The sequence below is a fragment of the Prinia subflava genome, chromosome 2 (genome assembly GCF_021018805.1).
Source record: "Prinia subflava isolate CZ2003 ecotype Zambia chromosome 2, Cam_Psub_1.2, whole genome shotgun sequence".
In the NCBI taxonomy this organism is placed as follows: domain Eukaryota; kingdom Metazoa; phylum Chordata; class Aves; order Passeriformes; family Cisticolidae; genus Prinia; species Prinia subflava.
In genome coordinates, this window is record NC_086248.1 from 61,740,857 (window position 1) to 61,760,421 (window position 19,565).

General features: G+C 41.2%; 1 protein-coding gene across 2 annotated transcripts in view; it reads left to right on the plus strand.

Moving 5' to 3' along the window:
• PLAGL1 (PLAG1 like zinc finger 1) overlaps positions 1–9,620 on the plus strand; it is a 46,132-nt gene extending 36,512 nt beyond the window's left edge. For both annotated transcript variants that reach the window (XM_063390222.1, XM_063390223.1), the window contains exons 6-8: positions 3,050–3,169; positions 4,687–5,183; positions 5,564–9,620. In XM_063390222.1, coding sequence (XP_063246292.1) covers positions 3,050–3,169; positions 4,687–5,183; positions 5,564–6,839 — 1,893 coding nt within the window. In that variant the 3' untranslated portion in view covers positions 6,840–9,620. The remainder of the gene's footprint in view (positions 1–3,049; positions 3,170–4,686; positions 5,184–5,563) is intronic.
• The last annotated feature ends 9,945 nt before the right edge of the window (positions 9,621–19,565 follow it).

The following is a 19,565-nucleotide window of genomic DNA, read 5'->3' on the forward strand; positions in this document are numbered from 1 at the left end:
TTTTATGACATTTCTGGACACATGTTGTTTTCTGAGCACATTACTCTCTGCTCAGGAACAGAGTGTTAAGTGAATCTTTATGTACAATTTTCCTTGCTCATTAAATCTGAAGACTTAACTGCAAAACTTAGAATACTGCAATGTTGCCATGAAATGATCGGTTTATGTTAGTGATTCTGGACTGCATCTTTGTCTGAAGAAAGAGAACAAGGTCCTCTGTGTTTATAAATGAAACTAGAATATAGAGTCATTGTTTTTATTGTTTTGGCCATTTTCTTAAGCAGAGTTGGTTTTAATCAGAAATAACTCTTTTGCGCCCTTGGGAAATGGAAGTCTATCTGTTGAACAAAATGCTTGTGTATCATTGTGAGCAACATTAAAAATAAAAGAAAAGAATATTAGTGAAAAGTAGTTACTATGAATTAAAATCTAGCATTTCACTTTCATATCCAAGATTGACACACATTTCTGTGGCATAGTAGTATTTACAGTTTTTCCTCCATTTTTGTTTCTCCACCTGCACAGTGAGAAAAATATTTACTGTGTAGTGGTGATGATAGAATAACATTTCATACCCTTAAAGTCTTTTATAACAGTATGGAGTATAGTTGATTTTGGGATTAATATCAACACAATTATTAAGAAAAAAAAAAAGAAAAATGTGAAATGGTATATGCTACTCTGAGACATACTTAGGCTGTGTTTGAGATTCTCATACAGTCCATATCATTTGAGATTTCAACTTGATTTGAAATGCATGATATGCTTGTAAAATTGACAGGATTACTAATTCTATGTTTGGGAAGCATGAACTTTTCCAAGAAGTAGTTGTTATAAACTGGTAACTTAAAATTCCCAGTATAATTTAAATTCAATATAACCAGCTCTCTACTGACTTCAGCAGAACTATGCACACTGGCATTAATGGAGAGTTGATCCTATACACTGACACAAAGAGTGTCCTAGGATGGGGCATGTGCCTTGGAACCTTTGCTGTGCTGTGTGTCATAGGACATCACTGGGGTTTTATTTCTCCAAAGTCCCAGTATTATTCAGGGTGCTGTGGCATCCTGCAGATTTTGTCCCGGTCCATGAATGCGATGGCCTTGTGCTACACTTAGGCACACCCTGCTGGTCATGCTGGCTTAGGGCTGATTCTGAAGATGCTTCCTCAAGACATTTTTAGTTATGTGTACTAAGATGGGAGAAGGATTGACTCCTTTCCCCACTGTTTTTACAAAGAAATGGGATTTCAGTGACATGAAACTACAGCTACTAAAGCACATGTGTAAGTGGCATCCTGACACCACCATTAGCTTATTTTATGACCTAATGGCTGGAATCCATAGAAATAAGTCCTTTAAAAAGTATAGAATTGTGAGGAAAGAACAATCATCCATGGTTGCTGTTGGTCTGATCCCAGGATTGTTTCATGTGGGTGCTACAGTTCTCTTATTATCACTGGTGGCACAGAGTAAAAGACAACTTGTAGTGGATTTGGATACTGATATTTAATGTCAGTTTTACTGAGATTAGAGCTTTTGAATTATTTGGCTGTTTCACACACTGATGCACTTGCTCTCCCCTCAAAGTCACATTGACCAGGTCTCAGCTTCCCATGAAGTAGATGACTTTTGGTCTAGGAATGCTGGGCAGAAAGTCGTGACAGTGTCACGCTGTGCAGTTCTTTCTGCGCACCAGTCTCAGGTGTCACAGGACGAGGTCCCAAGACATCTCTAAACATCTGTCTCACAATGCATGATGAGTCTCCTAGTTAATGGCTCTGCCTCATATCCTTCATTGGAGAATTCAGAACAGACCATGTTTAGGCCAGGCATTATCAAAATGTGCACCCAACCCCTGCTGGTTGTAGTTAGCAGGCAGGCTTGTGCTTGGGAGTTCAAAATTCAATTGTCCGCATTAAACCCACAATTAACCCATCTGCATTCACAATCTACATTGTCTTTTCACTACCATGCTTAACCCACACTGATATTACAAAATAAGTGGATTTTATGATGTCACATTTTCTGGAATAAGACTCAGCTGCTCTCTTTCCGGGCTAGTTGTTTTTTTTTTTCTTTTTGGTGGTATTTGTTTATCTTAGTTAAAATAAAACTACAAGTACAGTGCGGTTTAGCTCTACCCCTGTTGCAGCAATGTTGATTTTTATTATAGATTAAGAAAATTGTATACAGGGTCAGTCAGGGAGTCAAATAAATCGTCACCCCAAAGTTTAGTTTTCTCCTTTGCATTTAAAGAACTGATAGATCTTTAGCCAGTGAGTGTAATCATGCCTCTCTTTTTCTATTTGCTGTATTATTGACAGAAAGTATTTGTCAGAAGGGGTCATAGTCCAGTCCAAGGAAAGATTTGGGCAAGAATGACTGGATGGGAGAGTGCAGATTATGGGCTCCCTTAATCCTGTGGGGGAAGGCTTTGGTGGAAGGAGGGCAGAGTCACAATAAAGCACGCTCATAGCAACTCTGACACATTAGAGCCAGTGCATGGAAAGGCGCCAATTTGCCTTGCAGTCCACATATTGATCAGCTCTGCACCCATGCTCAGTGTGACATACCCAGGAGGCATCCAAGATCTTGTGCATTCACGATGTATTTTTCCTTTGCCTGTACCCTATAGTTAAGTGTTGTGTCCAGTGGGCTTCCAGATGTCAAGGAATGAGCGTGGGATATTGCTTGGAAAGACTGCTGGATGTCTGAACATCACAGACAAATACATCTCACTGAGAAAAAATTGTGAGGATTGAGGGATCCCTCCTGCTACTGGCTCCCCCACCCCGCCCCAAATATCTGTGCCTACACAATTCCACTTCTAGAAACAGAAAGTGTCAAGCCGTAGTAGGCAGTAATGCTCAAAAAGTGCTTGAATCTTGAAACTAAGTTACTAATAATTTAAACAGAGTTAGGATAATTTAATGAGGTTTGGATAAGGACGAAACACTGCACACCCCTGCCCCTGATATCTTTTGTATTTTTTGGTTTAGGAAAATTGACACAAGTAAACATGTTCTGGTTTTTTCCATTCACAGCCGATTGAACCCCACACAGAATTGAAAGTATGGTATGCTGCCGATTATGCCAAATTTATGGAAGCTTCTGCAGTCTTCATTAAAGAAGAATCAGATGTCTCTCCTTTGCCTCCAGTAGCAGTAAGTACCCTTACTCTGCATTGAAGCCATCACTAGACATAGTAAATTATGGTTTATTTACATATTTTCTCTGTTTATATAACTCTAGTAATGCAAGTGTAGGCTATAGAGTACTTGTAGCAATTTTAGCCAAGCAGCTACTCAGAGAAAGGTTGTTCTTCCTGTCCTGTGTTTGTAATCCAATGGAGCCATCAGATATAGTCAGAAGTAAATGGCACCACTTTATGTATTGGAAGGACTTAAGATGGGCACTAATTTGTGGATAACCAAGATGTCCAGCCTCAGACTTTTTTCACCATTTCCCCTTCTTTTGCTCTGACTGATTGGCCAGAGTACCCACGAATTATTTCAGTGTTTCCTGGTCAGTAACCCCTCTTTACTATTTCAAATACCTTCCCCTCTGTATCATAGCAGAAATCCTTAAACTGATAGGGAAAGTTCCTTAAGTGTTGAAATCATGGCTGTGAAAAGCAATAGTTAATCTAGAAAGAATGTGAAACAGGGAATACAAATGAACCAGGAATTCATGTTCCAAGAAGGCTTGTCAGGCCTTCAGAATATTCCCCAGAAGGAAGGTGTGGGAGAGCCACAGCATCAGACATGAGTCTTACCAGAGAGGAGAGCTCAGTCTGGAAACAGAGTTGATACAGCCTCACCATGCCCTCCAGAGCAAGGGAAAAGAAGCACAGTTTATGAGAAGCTTACATAAAAGGTAGAGGAAGCTGAGGATGTACATGGTCACGCATTAATTGGAAGTACATTTCATCAGTGATTGGAGATTTTTGGTAATTGTTTTTCATCGAAATTTTTATAATATCAGTATTTAAAATTAATTCAACTGAATCCAGGAGAGCTCTTATTTCCACTGAAGTAATACTTCCAAATAATACACTGTTTGCAAACAAACAAATCCCCCCCTTTAAGTCAAGATAGGCTTGAGATCCCTAAACCTAAGGTGTTTCTTTATCCAGTTAATGGAAGTCTAATGCCAAATGTCAAGCTAAGTGAGGAAATCTCTCCTGGAGCCACTGACCATCGCTGTGTGATAAAGCACGGAATGGGCCCAAGACACAAGGAAATCTCTATGGTTAAATGTATGTACATTTTTGTACAGAAGCCCATCTCATTTTTGTGTGGCTGGAATAGCAGATCAACTATGTCAGTCCAAAGATAAAGTACAATTTATAATTGCTGCTTGTATGAGTAATTTCATAAATGCAACAAATGTAGAGACTTTGAGATTCAGTAAGCACAAATAAACAAAGGTGAAGGACTCAGGACTGTTACAGTAAATGCTAAATAAAAACATGTAAATCAGTATTTAGCCAACCTTACTTTTCCTTCGAGTTTTTACTCCTAGAGAGAATCTGTTGCCAGTTGAACAAGTAGGTGGTAGCACATGGAAGTAAATATCACCAGAGACAATGATGGGTCTTAGAAAAGGAGAAGATGAGTGAGAAGAATATGGCCTTTCCTTAGAATGGTTAGTAAGAAAGACCTGTCTGTTCTCATTGCAGAAAGAGCCTGTAGACCCTTGGATATGCTCCAGCTGTGGAAGCACTTTTGCAACTTTTGCTCTGCTGGAATCTCACCAGTGCATCCATAAAGACCGAGTCCTTCCTACGAGGTTCAGACTGCCAAATAAATTGGGACCTGTAAAAGCAAAAAGCAAACTAAAAGGGAAACTGAGAGGAGCATCATTAGGCAAAAGCATTACTCAATGCTTTGGGACCATTTCGTGTTCCTCTGCTGCAAAGTTCAGCTGTGCCAGCTCAGGAAGCACTTGTGGTGCTCTCGTAAGGTTTATACCTAAATGGAGAAATGGTCGGCCTTCACTGCTGAAGGGAAAAGAAGTGAAGCAGCCAGATAGTTATCCCTGCCGACTCTGTGGGAAGATATTTGATTCCATTGACAAGCTCACAGTCCACACTTACGCGCACAAAGGGGAGCGTCCATACAAGTGTTCACAGCACGGATGCACAAAAGCCTTCATTTCCAAATACAAACTGCTCAGGTACAGCTCTGAAGGCATTCCTTTTCTGCTGGTGTGTGTGGGGAAAAAAAAGCCTCCTTTTTCATTTGGGGTGTTCTAGAGGTCCAGTTTTATTATTATTGTTTTTGATAGAACTGGAAAAAACTAGTCTCCCTTAATTATGGTGGCTACTCAAAAAGATGATATTGAGCAGTTTTCATCTACTCTGTGCTTTATGATTAACACCTTCCTCCCCCCCACCCCAAATTTAAGCTTTTGCTAATAACCTGAGAAGTTGTGAGAATGCCTTCCTTTGAGTATTCCAGTGTTTTCAAGTTTTGAGGCTGCGAGAGTAAATGTACTAGAATAAATATGAACACAAATAACCTTTTTGTACGTGTGCTTTGTTTTTTTTCTCTTAGGCATTCGGCCACTCATTCTCCACAGAAATCTCACCAGTGTGGCTACTGTGAAAAGACCTTTCACAGGAAAGACCATCTAAAGAATCACCTTCAGACTCATGACCCCAACAAGATGGCCTTCAAGTGTGAAGAGTGTGGCAAGAAGTACAACACCAAGCTAGGCTATAAGAGACACTTGGCTCTTCATGCTGCCACCAGTGGGGACCTCACGTGTAGGGTGTGTGCCCAAGAGTTTGGTGGTACTGAGGTTCTGTTGGAACACCTCAAAAGTCATGCAGGGAAACCGACTGGCAACATGAAGGAAAAGAAACATAAGTGTGACCACTGTGAGCGTCACTTCTACACCCGTAAAGATGTGCGACGTCACATGGTGGTTCACACAGGCTGCAAAGACTTCCTGTGCCAGTTCTGTGCCCAAAGGTTTGGGCGGAAGGACCACTTGACACGCCACACTAGGAAGACTCATCCGCAAGAACTGCTGAAGAGCAGGTTGCAGAATGGTGACTCTGTGGGTCTCCTTGACCAGCTCTTTTCTTACAGACTGAAGGAAGATGCCAACATGCTGTCTCCTCTTCCTGAAAGGGTCCCTGTGCCGAATGGGATTGTGAATAGTTCAGAAACAGAGGAATACAACTGTTCCCATCTTCATTCCCAGCCAAGCTTAGAAACTGCTCTTCCCCTTGAGTCTTCTCCTCACTTGCAAAGGATGGGCTGTGCCGACAGCCTCCCAGCTGTCCCTCCCACACCATGTTCAGCAGCTGTCCCTATCAACCTGAACCTTCATCAGCCTAACAAATACGACCTTAGTTCTACCTCATTTGCCGCAGGATCCCTCAAGAATCTACCGATAAAAGTGGATGTTAAAGGTTACAACGTGCATCTTCTTGAGGACCTGCCATTACCAGAACCTCAGTCTCTCCACAAAATCAGTATGGAAGAAGCTTCCTCAGGGCCTGTAGGGGATACTAACAAGTACCCAGTGCACAAAGAGACAGAGGCAGCAGCTGAAACTGCAAGCCTGCCTTTCATGGATCTCACTCACTTGATGGGTTTCTGGCAGCTCCCACCAGGTGACAACCAGAACACTATTGGGGACATCACAATGGCATTTGGCTCAGAGGAACCATCACACAGGCTGAATGGCCTTGGCCAACAGCAAGGTCTTCAGCTAGCAACTGGGGGGATGGCCATAAACCAGCTGCATCATCTTCCTCGCTCCTTTCCATCCACTACAAATTCTGTGACACTGCCTCACTTTCACCATGCTTTCAAGTAACTATTACCCTCTGTGGGTTTTTTCCCATTTTTTTACAGACTGTGCTTCTTACTTAAATCTGTTAGGACTGGGGTGGTTTTGTTTTTGTTTTATTTTGCAGAAAAACTGCCCCAGATGTTTTCAAAGCACGTTATGAACATGATAGTTAAATTCAGGATGTTAATAAACAAGAAGCTCTATTTTTCATACTATTAGTTTTTAGCATATGACAACAGTAGAACTAACATATTTCCCTCAGCTCCCTCTATATTTTTATTTCTTTTCATGCAAACAACTGAATAACTATCTTCAATGACAGGAAGGTATCATAACAGACACAATAAAACTGTGGCTGCTGCAATAGGAAAATACAGTTAGGGTGAATGGGAAAGGGGGAGAAATCACAAAGAAATCAATTTAATGAGCCATAAATCACAGCAAATTTGTACAAATGGCAAATGTAACAAATGATTTATCAACATCAGATAGATTTCTGTTAAGCACTTAATTAATGAACTTTAATAATCCTTAATTTAAATCAGAATCATTCCAAGAGTAAATCTTACATCCTGGTTTCACTTCAGTGAAGATCATCACTATTATGATTATGTTAAACTAGATTTTGTTTTCTGGTGGGCAGTTCAGCTGTGTGCCTCTGCTGCCTTTTTCCTAGGGCTGGAAATAACTACCACATCTGAATGACTGTGTAAGAACTGCTGTCTTGGATACATGCAGTTCTCAGAATGGGAAGTGAATGGTCTCAAGTTAGAACAAAACATAATTTTCATTTAGAGCTGGATCTGTTAAATGTCTGGATCTGACACTTCTCTCTCTATAGTAAAGCACTTGAGCATTTGCTTAAATTTAAACTTGTGGTATCCTGTTGGGTCAGCAGCTTGATTAATTTAACACTTAATAAAAAATAATGCATCCTACCTAAAGGGGCTTTATTCACCTTTTGTTGATAAAAATGGCCACTGTTTAGTTTGGGAAATGATTAATAACTGTAACTATCTGAAAATATGGGCTTTCACAGAAATCCAGCCCTGGCCCAGGGGAGCCTGTGCCCAAGTGGGACCCCTGTGGAGCCAGGGACAGGTCCATGCACAGAGAGGCTGTAGTGCTGAGCTGACATCAGGCACTGCTCAAAAGCAGGTCCTGGACCTGTCTTATGAGTGTCAACTGAAATTAGCAGGTGTGATAATGGTTGAGGCCGTTTTACTCACAGAGTTCTGCTCAGAAACATTGGGACTGCTGCAGTTGGACTCCAGCCTTTGTTTCTTGCAGACTAGAACCATGGAGACTTCTGTTTGTTTCCTGGGATAGATTGTCCGTGAACAGTTCCTGTGGACAGTGTGTTGGTGTGACAGTCCTATCATCTTGATGCATGAACAAGCAGAAATTGTAAAAGTCACATTTTCCAGATGATGTTATTAAACAAAGAAACAGACTCTCTTCACAATTTAATTTGTTTGCCTAACCCATAGTTACAAAAAAATAGTCATGGTTTTAGTGGATGGCTCAGTTACTAATAGGTTCTGTTTCATCTAAAACAGATACAGAATTTCTGAATCTGAGGAAATTCTCAAACCCCAAGAACTACTCTTCCATTAAATCCAAAGAGAGTCCATGGTACCCAATGGTCATTACTAATATAACATGGAGCAAGCATATTCTCTTCTACCTTGTTAATCACAGGAATATTTCTGGAGAGCTTCAAATAAAAAATAATTTTTAAATGATTGCTGTTTTGCTGTTATTGAGCTATGGATCATTGTAGTTGTACAATGTCATTGACTAGTCTTACAAGTTGATCGGTACTTGAATTTAGGATCTTATTGCAGTTCATGAGAGAACATGTTCTGCAGATGCAGCACTGAGGGATATTTTTTGTTATGAAAATTTTTGGTGTAAGATAAATCAAAAGGAATTTTAAGGTCATTCCTGCAATGACAACAGCAGGAAGAGAACAGGTACTGCACAATCGTGTCCAATGAGGAGTTATTTAAATTAAGAGTTTCAGAATAGGGAAAAGGTTGCAAGCAGTGTTATATGCACATTCTATAGCTAGGCTTGTAATTTCACCTGGACTTGGGAAGGTGTGTGTGGGAGTATCCATTTAACTATATTTTTTTCCTTGTTTGCACAAATTTTATTCACTTGGTTCAAGCAAGCTTATGTACTTGTAAAAAAACCCCAAAAAACTAAACTACAACAAAAAATTCTTTGCTACAAAAAAAAAAAAAAAAAACGCACAACAACAACAACAACAACAACAAAAACAAACAAACAAACAAACAAAAAACAAAACACAAAAAAAACCCCCAAAAAACCACAACAAAACAAAAAAAAAAAAACCCACCTGTAGCACTGCCTGATCATGCACATTTTGTCATTTTGATTTGTGCTTTTGTAAGAGATGTCAGTAATTACTGAAATACTTGCCCTTGAATTTAAATGTGATCTTAAGAAGCAAACATTATGCAGACACTGAGCATGTTCTTTCAGCTGCTCTTTCAGCCCCTGGAGCAGGGTAGCTGAGCTCTGGGCTGCCAAGAGAGGTGTTGCTGCCTGATCTCAGCCTCTTCCAAAATATGGAAAGATAATAAACATTTCTCACCAATGCATATGTAACTACAGGTTAAAGTAGTCATTCAAATAAATTCAAATAAAAAGAAAATAACCACATTTGATGCATTTTAAAGTACTTTGGAAACACACTGTGATGGTGTCTGCAAATAAAGCATAGAAGCAAACCTTCAATGTGCAGTGCTGCTTAAATCAGCCCATTCAATTTTCTTTTTCCAGATTCTTGACAACATAAATGTAGCAAAAACTGATGCTGTCCCATGACAAAGAAAGGCAAGTTATTTCAAAAAGTTATGTTGTCAAAAAAAAATTGTTTTGTTTTAAAATTCTTGCAGCTCAAGAGTCATAAGATAGCCCCGAGTCATCCACTACTGTAAGTGGGACTGGACTTTCTGAACGTGTTTGTTAGGGACACCTCTGTGAGGATTTCTCAGAGGCTGTCAGTAGCTGAGGCTCAAGCTGCAGGACATCTCTGTGGTAGCACTGCCTTTGGTTCATGCAGGGCTGTGACAGCACCAGTGTGGGGAGAAGCAGCCCCACATCCATTGTGGGTGTGGTGGAGGAAGGCAGCAGCCCAAGCACTGGCCAGTCCTCCCTGTCTGGCACAGCCCATTCCTCCTCCAAGTGCGAGAAGTGGATGTAAGGGCTGAGAACTGCCATGGAGAAGGTAGGACAGACCACGGCACAGCAGCTAAGAGATGGGACTGAAAGATCTGGGAGATCTTAGGATATTTTACCTCACATTCAAATAGAGAAAAAATAATCTTTTATGTGAACTCTGCTTGAAAACCTATAGAAGCAGAGCAGTATGTGGTGAATAAACAACTATAATCAAATCATACTGTAAAAGAATGAAATTGAGTGAACGTTTCATCTCACAAAAAATAGTATTCTTTTTATGAAAGAAGAAAAAAGACCTGAACCTGCTGAAACAATGTCAAGAAGATAAAATTATACTACATGGAACAAAAGACTGCATCCTCCGTGTAAGCACAAGTAGATCTGTTGCTAAGTTTCCGTCCTCTATCAGAAACCAAGGTAATTTCTTTTTCCTTCAGTTTTATTTGCCAGCTTTTCCTGTTGGAACTTTCCCTTTTTTATTTAGTCAGTGGGTTGCTGTTAGTTTCAGAGGGTTTTTCATAGCCAGTCTCAACTGGGATGGTACATTCTGTATATTAATGATTGGTTCGTTTCTAGTGGAATGTTTAAAATGCTTTTCTTCAATACACCATTCCTGCCCTTATATATTTTTTTGAAAGATACTGGAAACTAAATCCTACACCTATACTGAAATCCTACACTTCTATACACAGACAGAAAATAATGGGGACATACAGAGCAACAAATACAGTAAAACTTGCTCTAAATTCAAGGATTCATTTATTTGATTGTTAAAGAAAGCAGCTGTGGTAACATTGCACAGTATAGTTTGGAATGGGTTTGGGGCTTTTTCCCTCTTCCTTCTGGACTGAAAGAAAGGCTAAGCAGCACTGCTTTAATATTTTGGGGTGACTGTCATGCCTGCTTTTTCTGGCTCTAGGAGTTACAATTGCTTCAGTGTCATCTTTTCTGTATCCATCTAATCACTATTAGCTAGAGTCTAAGTAGTTTAATTAAACCCTTTAAAATATGGTATTTATTACTACTGTGTCCAACTGCTTTTCGTTTTCATTTACTTAATGAGCATCTAATTGGTAAGAAAATTCCTTATGGATTTTAATTGAAAGCCTTAATGAAAATTATTGAGCTAAAATGCCCCTACATTTTGCATCACTGAAAGTTTATACAAGGTGATCCAAGGCTGACAGTGGATCAAGTGACCAAAAAAATAAGGAATATACCTCCACAACATTTCTGTATTGTTGATCAAATTTTAAAAGCAATTAAGTTTTAGTCTGAATTCAAAGTGCTTTGAAGGGATGCACAGCATACATGGCCATTTATCATGTATCAATCACTATCATTTATTGTTTACTGGAAGATCCTATTAAATACTCACATGAAGTTCCACAATGTTCATTTGTCTTGTTCAATATATCAAAGCATTAGGGGAAAGAAAAAGAAAATCACATGGTACTGGATCTTCCTACATTTTGTTAAAACCATTGAATGAGGCGCTAGTAATGTCCACCCCTCTAGGCAATCATTTAATTAAATCTTGGCAACTGATACAAATAATCTCACAACTTTAAAAGGGATAGCATAACAAGATTTGTAGCCTAGAGAGAAAAAACCCCAACCAAGCCTGAGCCAATGAATTGCAATTTGCTTATTTTATTGGTAGCTGTAGCATTTCAGGGGGAAGCAATGCTGAAAAATTGTGTCGCTTAAGATCTTCCATAGTGTGTCAGAAGAAAGCCTTAACACATCCTTGCTGGCCAGTCACTCTTATCTTCTGTTGTCTGCTTGTGGTCTGTAAGCCGCAGCAAGCCTTATACTTGCTATTTCTTGTTATAGAAAGAGCTTTTATATTTTACTCTATTTTCTCTAAGAAGATTAAACCTGTATTTGTGGGAAGGTGATGGAGCAGCTCATCCTGGAAACCAATTCCAGGCACATTAAGGATGAGACCATTTATTTCACCACTCAAAGCCAGTTTCTCACATCCACTTTCTCAGCTAAAAGATGCTCTTGGGTAGCACTGAAACTGATTTCTCACCTGCCCAAAGTGCTCTGTAAATCACCTGGCAAAGCTCAAGTTTTGCAGAAAATGCAGCAGCAGTTGCCAACACCCAGCACCTGCAAGCTCACCTAGACCAGTGTTTTTCACAGTTCCACTCTCCTCTATTTTAGATGTGACTGTGGATGTCTGTCCCAGGGACCCACTGGTGGCAGTGGCTGTCCTAAGCCTCTGCAAACTGGCTGCAATTACAACCCCAGTGATACCTGGACTTGCCAGTATCCCTAGGGAAAGGAGGTGTCAATCCTGACAAGCCACAAGAATTCAGTGGCTCAACCTCGAGAATGGTGATGGTATCAATAAATCCCTGTTGGTGGTCTGCAAGATCCTGTATGATAACCACAGGAGTTACTCTGCTGTTAACATAGTCCCAGCTAATACAGGTGACACCACTGGGTACTGACAGCAGTTTTCCTGAAGCTGGCAAAGTCAGGGAGGTGGGTAGAGCTGAGAATGGCACTGTGGACTGGTAACTGCCCGTTGCAGTCTTTCCCACAGCGGAAGGATCCAGCCACTGACCAGCAGCAACTGGACAGTGAAACTGCACACAGAAGAACTCTGCAACAACTTTGACTATGAGTCTCTGCAGCTGACTGTTTTGTGCATGTTCCTTTTCATCCCATGCCAAGCACTCTCACAAGCTTCTCTCCTGGGCTCAAAATACCTTGCCAGCTACAGGGAATCATTGGCCACATTTCCTGCTAAGAACTCATCTCCTGCAGTTGTATACATTTTAAGGGGTGCAAGATGCTGACTATCTGAGCTATCCTCTTGAGCAACAGCACCAAACCACCTTAAACTGGGGCTGGAAGTGTTTCTTGCTGCTTTGACACGGCTTGGCCTGTCCAGAGATGGGAACCCCACTGACTGCATAGTCTGAGGAGAGGAGCACCAAACATCATGGTTTGGGAAATGAAACGCTGACGAGAAGGAAGAAACTCCACACTGTCATCCTGACATAGCTGTTACTGAAATGAATGCTGGCATCTTCCACACTTGGCCGATGGAAGCGCACTGTAAGGGCACAAGGTCTACTGGAGAGATTTGCACTGCCATGTAGCAAATCCTCTCGAGATGTCTGTCACAGCAGAGCAGTCACTGCCTACTTGGGATGGGGCTTTTCCAAATCAAAGAACATTCAACACCAAAATCAGTATTCTCAGCAGCCTATACTGGGGCCCTGAGGAGCTCTGAAACAGGTTTCAGTGAAATTAGTTACTTCAATTAATACAAAGGAGCTCATACTGCAAACACTGCAACAGGATACTCTATATAACAAAAGCAAACAAGTTCTTTTTACATTATAATATTGAAAGGAAAAATAATAATAATTTCTTACCCAAACTTTCCTGAAGAATTTTTTGCAGCTGATACACACATACATTTTCCTCTTCTCTTCAGTATTTCTGAAGAGGTCTCTCCAGATCATTATTTTTGAAATTTACTTGCCATAAAACATGATAATCTACATAAATTCTCAAACCTCAGAAATGTAGGGACCAAGGATACTGATACAAGGAGTGGCATGTATTATCATTCACAGGTTATGCTACAAATAACCTTTATAATATTTTTCAAAAAATCTTCTAAATATAGACTGATACAGGTCATGATTACCAGTAGCAGTGGGTCCTAGAAAACATATTATGTGGTATCCTGCTTAGAGGGAACTATTTGAGAGAAATAGTGATGTTAATTTTAAGGCTGAATCAGCAAGAGCATTTGGAACAAACAACACACAAAGCTTCACACCTCATCTAAATGGACTTCAGGTAAAAAGGATGGAATAAATCTCAAAACTGAAGATTCAAGGTTATGGAATTCAAAGCCATATTTTAGGTCTATATAGATACTTCTGTTTGAGGACCTCTAACTGAAAATGCATTTGGGTTCCTCTTGAGGACCCAAATGAAAACTTCTGTGAATACAGTCCACACAATGTATCAAGATAATGACCAGGAAAGCCACTCACTATCAAAAACATCCACTTGGAAATTTTTGTGCTTTCTCATTTATAGCAAGTGTGTGGAAACGAGTTTAGAATTGCACTTAGGATTTCATTTGCAAGTCAGAACTTATCAGAAGTGATAACACAGCAGGTGTTAATGCTGGAGTTTTTCTCTCAGTCAATGGTTGCTTGTCCTAATAAAAAAAAAGATGCACAGTCATCATTCAACTCTAGCAAGGAGCTTATAGACCCTAGTGAAAACTCTCCAAATTGCTGTTGAAGTGGTACTAGGAAGGAACAGGCCAAAGGTCCACCATCTCACATTTGCAAGCCATTTTTCCAGCTCCAAATAGGTAAAAGAATAAAAAGATTTTTCAACATCTTAAGAAAATAAACTAAAACAAAATTCCCCAAAACCAGCAGTACTCTCCTAAAGGAACTGTTTATATTATTCTCTTTTCTATAACAAAACAGGATCCCACTTCAAGACACTAAGGATTTGTTCTACTTCTCTGATTCCCCGAGGGGACTCTGCACTTTGGCCTTGTGTCTAGTGACCAGGGAATAGCAAACCTTCCAGCAGCAGGGAGACCTCAAGAGCAGGAAGAGCTTTCTCATTGTAATGCAAAAGCTGCCAGGTGTCTGATTCTCTACAGCTGTTACCCTGGAATATAACTTCAAAAGAGTCTGAAGAAGTTGTTGTCCCAAGTTTTTTGTACTGTCATATTCTGTCACTTTTTTAATCAGAAAAAGGGCTTCAGTTATGGGCAACTCCCAGCTGATATTCCACATGTGTCTTGTTTAACAGTTTATTAACTTCCCTGGAATTTCAAGTCTTATATTAATATCAGCCTTTACCAACCACAAACTACAGTTTAGCAAATCTGCTTCGAGAACAAGAAAAGTGTGACTGTGTTTGCTTACCAAAGCCTGTCTGGTGGGGTTTGCAGCATCACAACCAGCTTGTTCTTCACAAAATTCCATGTTCCTCTGTTGTGGAGCCTCAGTAAACCTTTGAGTAGCACGGATGTTGAATAGAGTCTGACAGTAAGAAAGGCACAGCTTGTGTCACAGGTTATACACTACAGGAGAAGAATTCCCCTGCTCTACTGGAGCACTCAAGATGCAGTTCAACACCTGGGCCCACCAGCAGGCATCTGCAATGAATTCCCATCAGCTTCCAAAGGGCAGACTTAGCAGAACTACAAAACTTTCCTCTAGAAAAACACTTGGGACACTGAAATGCATGCTTATGGTATTAACCCAGCAAACAGCGATTGCTTTCAGGAACAAATCCTGGGGATTAATAAAAGCAGATTTTTCTTATCTTTGTCCTAGTCCTACCCATTCCCAACCTCCCAATTAACTAGTCTGAGCAGAGCTCCTCGAGAAGCATGCGAATTTCCAGGCCTCTGGCTGCAGGGAGTGTCTGAGCCTGGTGTTAAGTGCTGGAGGACAGTGAGAAAGACACCTGCATGCACTGTGAACAGGTGGATGATCTGCTCAGCCTGGTGGCAGAGCTTAAAGAGGAGGTGGGGAGGCTGAGAAGCATCAGAGAGTGCAAAAGAGAAGGAGACTTGTAGAATCGCACTCTTCTATCCCTGAGAGAAATGCAGTGGATGTAAGGTCAGCAAGAGCCTGAGGAGCTCCACCTCTCTTGCCATCAAGCTGCAGAAGGAGACTTAAAATCAGGGAAATGGAAACAGCTCCCTGCTCAAGGAGGCAGAGGAATCCCGTGCTGGCTTCCCTTGCCTTCCCAGGCCCTTACAGAATAGGTGTGAAGCCATGGATCTCAAGGGTCAGGCAGATAGCAGTGGAGAAGGAGCTCTGTCTGGGGAGGGCCCAGGTCAGTGTAGTCAGCCAGAGGGATAACAGCTACAGGCAATAAAAGAAGGGTGGCTGCCTTGCTTCTGAGGGGAACTGAGTGTCCTGCATGTCAACCAGACTCAAACCATGGAGAAGTCTGCTCCTTGCTGGAGCCTGGGTAAGGAATAGCACCAGGAGACTCCCTGGACTAATTCAGCACACTGATTACTGTACACTAGTGATTGCCCAGGTGGGCAGTGACAAGGACATTTGATCACAGATTGGAATCAGTGAACTCAGAGGTTTTTTCCAATGTAATTTGTTCTGTGATTTAGCAAAACACTGCTGGAGCAGTTGTGCCCTATCAGCCAAGGCACATGCAAGAGCCAGGTTTCTGGGTATGAAGCAACATTATGAAGAATATGCAGTGGTGCTTTCTAAAATCTTTTTTGACAGTATTACTGTCCAGATTCTGCTAAAAGCACTTCAGCAACTGTCATGGCAGGTACAATCCAACTCATTGCAACAAACAATTGATGTTCAGGGTAAACACAGTCACATTCAGCCATCACACTGCCCTTGATTTTCTCAGATCATTCTCCATGTCCAGTGCCTTTTACAAAAGCAGCCCAAGTGCCCTTATCTTAATACTAAAGATTCAGCAGGTTTACAAATTATTTCTCTCAGCAACAATACAGAAAAGATGGCCCAAGCAGCCACCAAAATAATACTCCAGACCCGTAGCACGGGTAAAATGGTTCTGAGCACAGGGGAGGACCAGACAGGGCAGATACCTGGCTTCAGGGGTGCAGCAGAGACACCTGGAACTTCAGGGGAGAATGGGGAGTTTGGGGCTCTATTTGGAGGAGGATGAGACAAAACCAAAACCTTTCTCTCCTTCCCATGATCCATGCATTTTCTCACCAGTCCTGTAGTACAGGATGGATATGCAGTCCTGTAGTATAGGATTTACGTCCTCACTAGGCCACTCAGAAATTTGTCCTTCCTAAAAAGCAATTCTCCAGTTCCTTTCTCCACATCTACCTCTGCTCTTGCACAACTTGGTTTCCTCCAAGAGGGAGAAGAAAAGGGAGGGTCTGCTCTTAGAGTTGGAAAAGACCAGAAATAACAGAGTCATTAAAGAATTCAGCAGTGGAAAGTGAGAGAGGACCTTGACCCCAATCAAGGAAGGAAGATGTGTCCTGCTGCTTATATTGCATTGCTGTCATCTGGGAGAGGAGAGGGGCTGGAATCATGGCAGCAGCTCTTGCTATCAGTCATGAATTCCTGCTCTGGAAGTGAGCCCAAAGACCGCCCCCCTCCTTCCTTCTGCTCTCTGCCTTCCTAATGCAGGCCGGATTCCACTGAGACCCTTTTCAAGATTGCTTCCACATTTTATAAATCACACTATCATGAGATATTGTCAGAGTGTGCATCTTTTTGGATCTGTAACTTTTAACACAGGGAGCTCTGTGCAGAGGCTGAACCTGGTATTCAGTAGTAAACCAGACCTGTCCTTTTCTAAATGCCTTTCCCTGCCTGCAAAGCTGGGTGCAGAAGGGAACAGTGGAAAAGCCACCCCACGAGAGTGGGGAAGCCTGTGTACACTACTTGTGTTGAATAGAGAGAGGATGTATTTCACTCTCTGTTATGGGACAGTACAGCTATCCTGACTGTCCTCCTGAAGTGTTGATATCAGACAACAGACTTGCTGCCTTTAAGTTTAAAATGTATGGTTAGTTTTCACTTCCTCCCCACCACCTCTGCCTTGCATTCCTACTCAATTCAAGCCAAAAAAGAGAGCTGAAAATTGGAGCCTGTGGGGGGAATTAATGTTCACATTCTGTTGTGCCAGGGGTGCAAAACTGAATTCCATCTGTGGTTAATAAGGTGCCACTGTGTTATCAAAGATCAGTGCAAGAACAGCAATAAGAAAGCAGACCACAAATCTATTGGTGATCTTGGATTGGATTGGTGCTTGGTGGGGCAGAAAGTGAAGAGGGTGACCCTCCTTCACAGCTTTTGTGACCTGCTTGGCTGACTGAATAGTATTAAGAAAATATTCATAACGCTGCTTCCAGCTGGATTTCTTCCCTGGCTGTTTCTGTAATGGAAATAAGAGAAGACACAAACTACACTCCCCTATTGCAAGGGACAGAAATATCTTAGAGCAAGGGTTCTTTTTTGTTGTTGTTGTTGTTGTTGTTGTTGTTGTTGTTGTTGCTGCTGCTGCTGTTGGTTGTTTCTTTTTTTTCTGAGGGAAAGAAAAAATGTTACAAACAAAAGAAATTTGTTTTTTTGAAAGGCTCAAGAAAGGTGATTCAGCCCTTCACTGTCTATTGACAGCACCAGAAGAAGGATAAAATACCAATGCATTCCAACAAAATACCATGGTCATGGCAAACCTAAGAGCACTTAGAAACAATTAGAAAAGACACCTTCCCTTCTCCACTTATCACATTCTTTTCACTTTAAACCTTTGTGCACTTCTGTTCCTTTCCACACTGATTTTAAAGGACAATTTACAACAGCAGTCAACCAAATTAGTCATGAATTTGCATCTTATCATAAAATAATATCCATGCATGTCCAGGTGTACTCACCTCCTCCCCAGCAAAATGACTTGTTCCAGTAAGAGCTTAAGCATCTTTTCCTCCATCTCTGCAAATAAGTTCAGTTCAAATACATTTTTAAACCCTTCAGTAAAATGCCAGTGAATCTCTGCAACCTCTTTTGTGAAAGGGCAGCTCTCAAGTTCAACCTTGGGCATTCATGCACCAACTGTCTTGAATCATGCTCTCTGTCAGATTTAGGTGAAGAGAAATCTGTTAGAGATTCACATTGTCTTTAAAATATATATTTGAACATTTACTCGAAGAGCAGAGACACTTGTGTGCCCAGGGCAAGCATGACATCTACTGATTTGGCTTCTCAACAGAGAAACCTTCCCAAACACTAGCAGCACAGGGAGGGGGAGGAAAGAATTTGGCACCCAGTCAAGCACATATGTGAGACTCATCCACAACATCCAGGCTTTGTCCTTGGAGGAAACAATAGTGTTACTGGAAAGACTTCATATGGAAATAACACACACGCTTGAGTTTTAACCATACCTTTTGCAAGGGCTGCTTCTTCACAGTGGTGATTTCTCTTGCCTATAGTCTCTGTTCCAAGATGCTGAAGGGCTTGCACTTCCTGTTGAAGGCTTTCTTGGAAGACTGGATCAGCTGGGATGCAAAGAAAAACCATTTATGTGTTGGAGTGATGCTTTTTAAATGATGCTTTCTTTACCCAGGCTTTAAAATTACTTATATTCAGGAGCAGGGAGCTGCAGCAGTATTTACTTTGGGTTCAGTTTAACTCCTGAAGGACTTCATCAGAAGTTGAAAAAGCTGTCCAAGTCCAGCTGCGTTTCAATACAAGTAAGAAATAGAAGCCATTTCCAGTTTGTTCTGCTCAGGGACGGGCTGGAGAGCAGTCCAAATAATGACATGCAGAGAAGAGCAGATTGGGTCTGTGAACAGGAGCTGTCCCATTGGACTCTCCCCAACACACACCTGATTCTCCTTCTTTCTTAGTTGAGAGGGAGAACAATCTGATCCTGTTCAAGGGGTCAATATTTTCATTATTAGTTCTCCGAGTTGAGATGCATTCCAGGGTGTGGTTTCCCCTGATGAAAGTGCTGCCCATCCCACCCACAGGAAGAGCCACAGCCCCAGGCTGA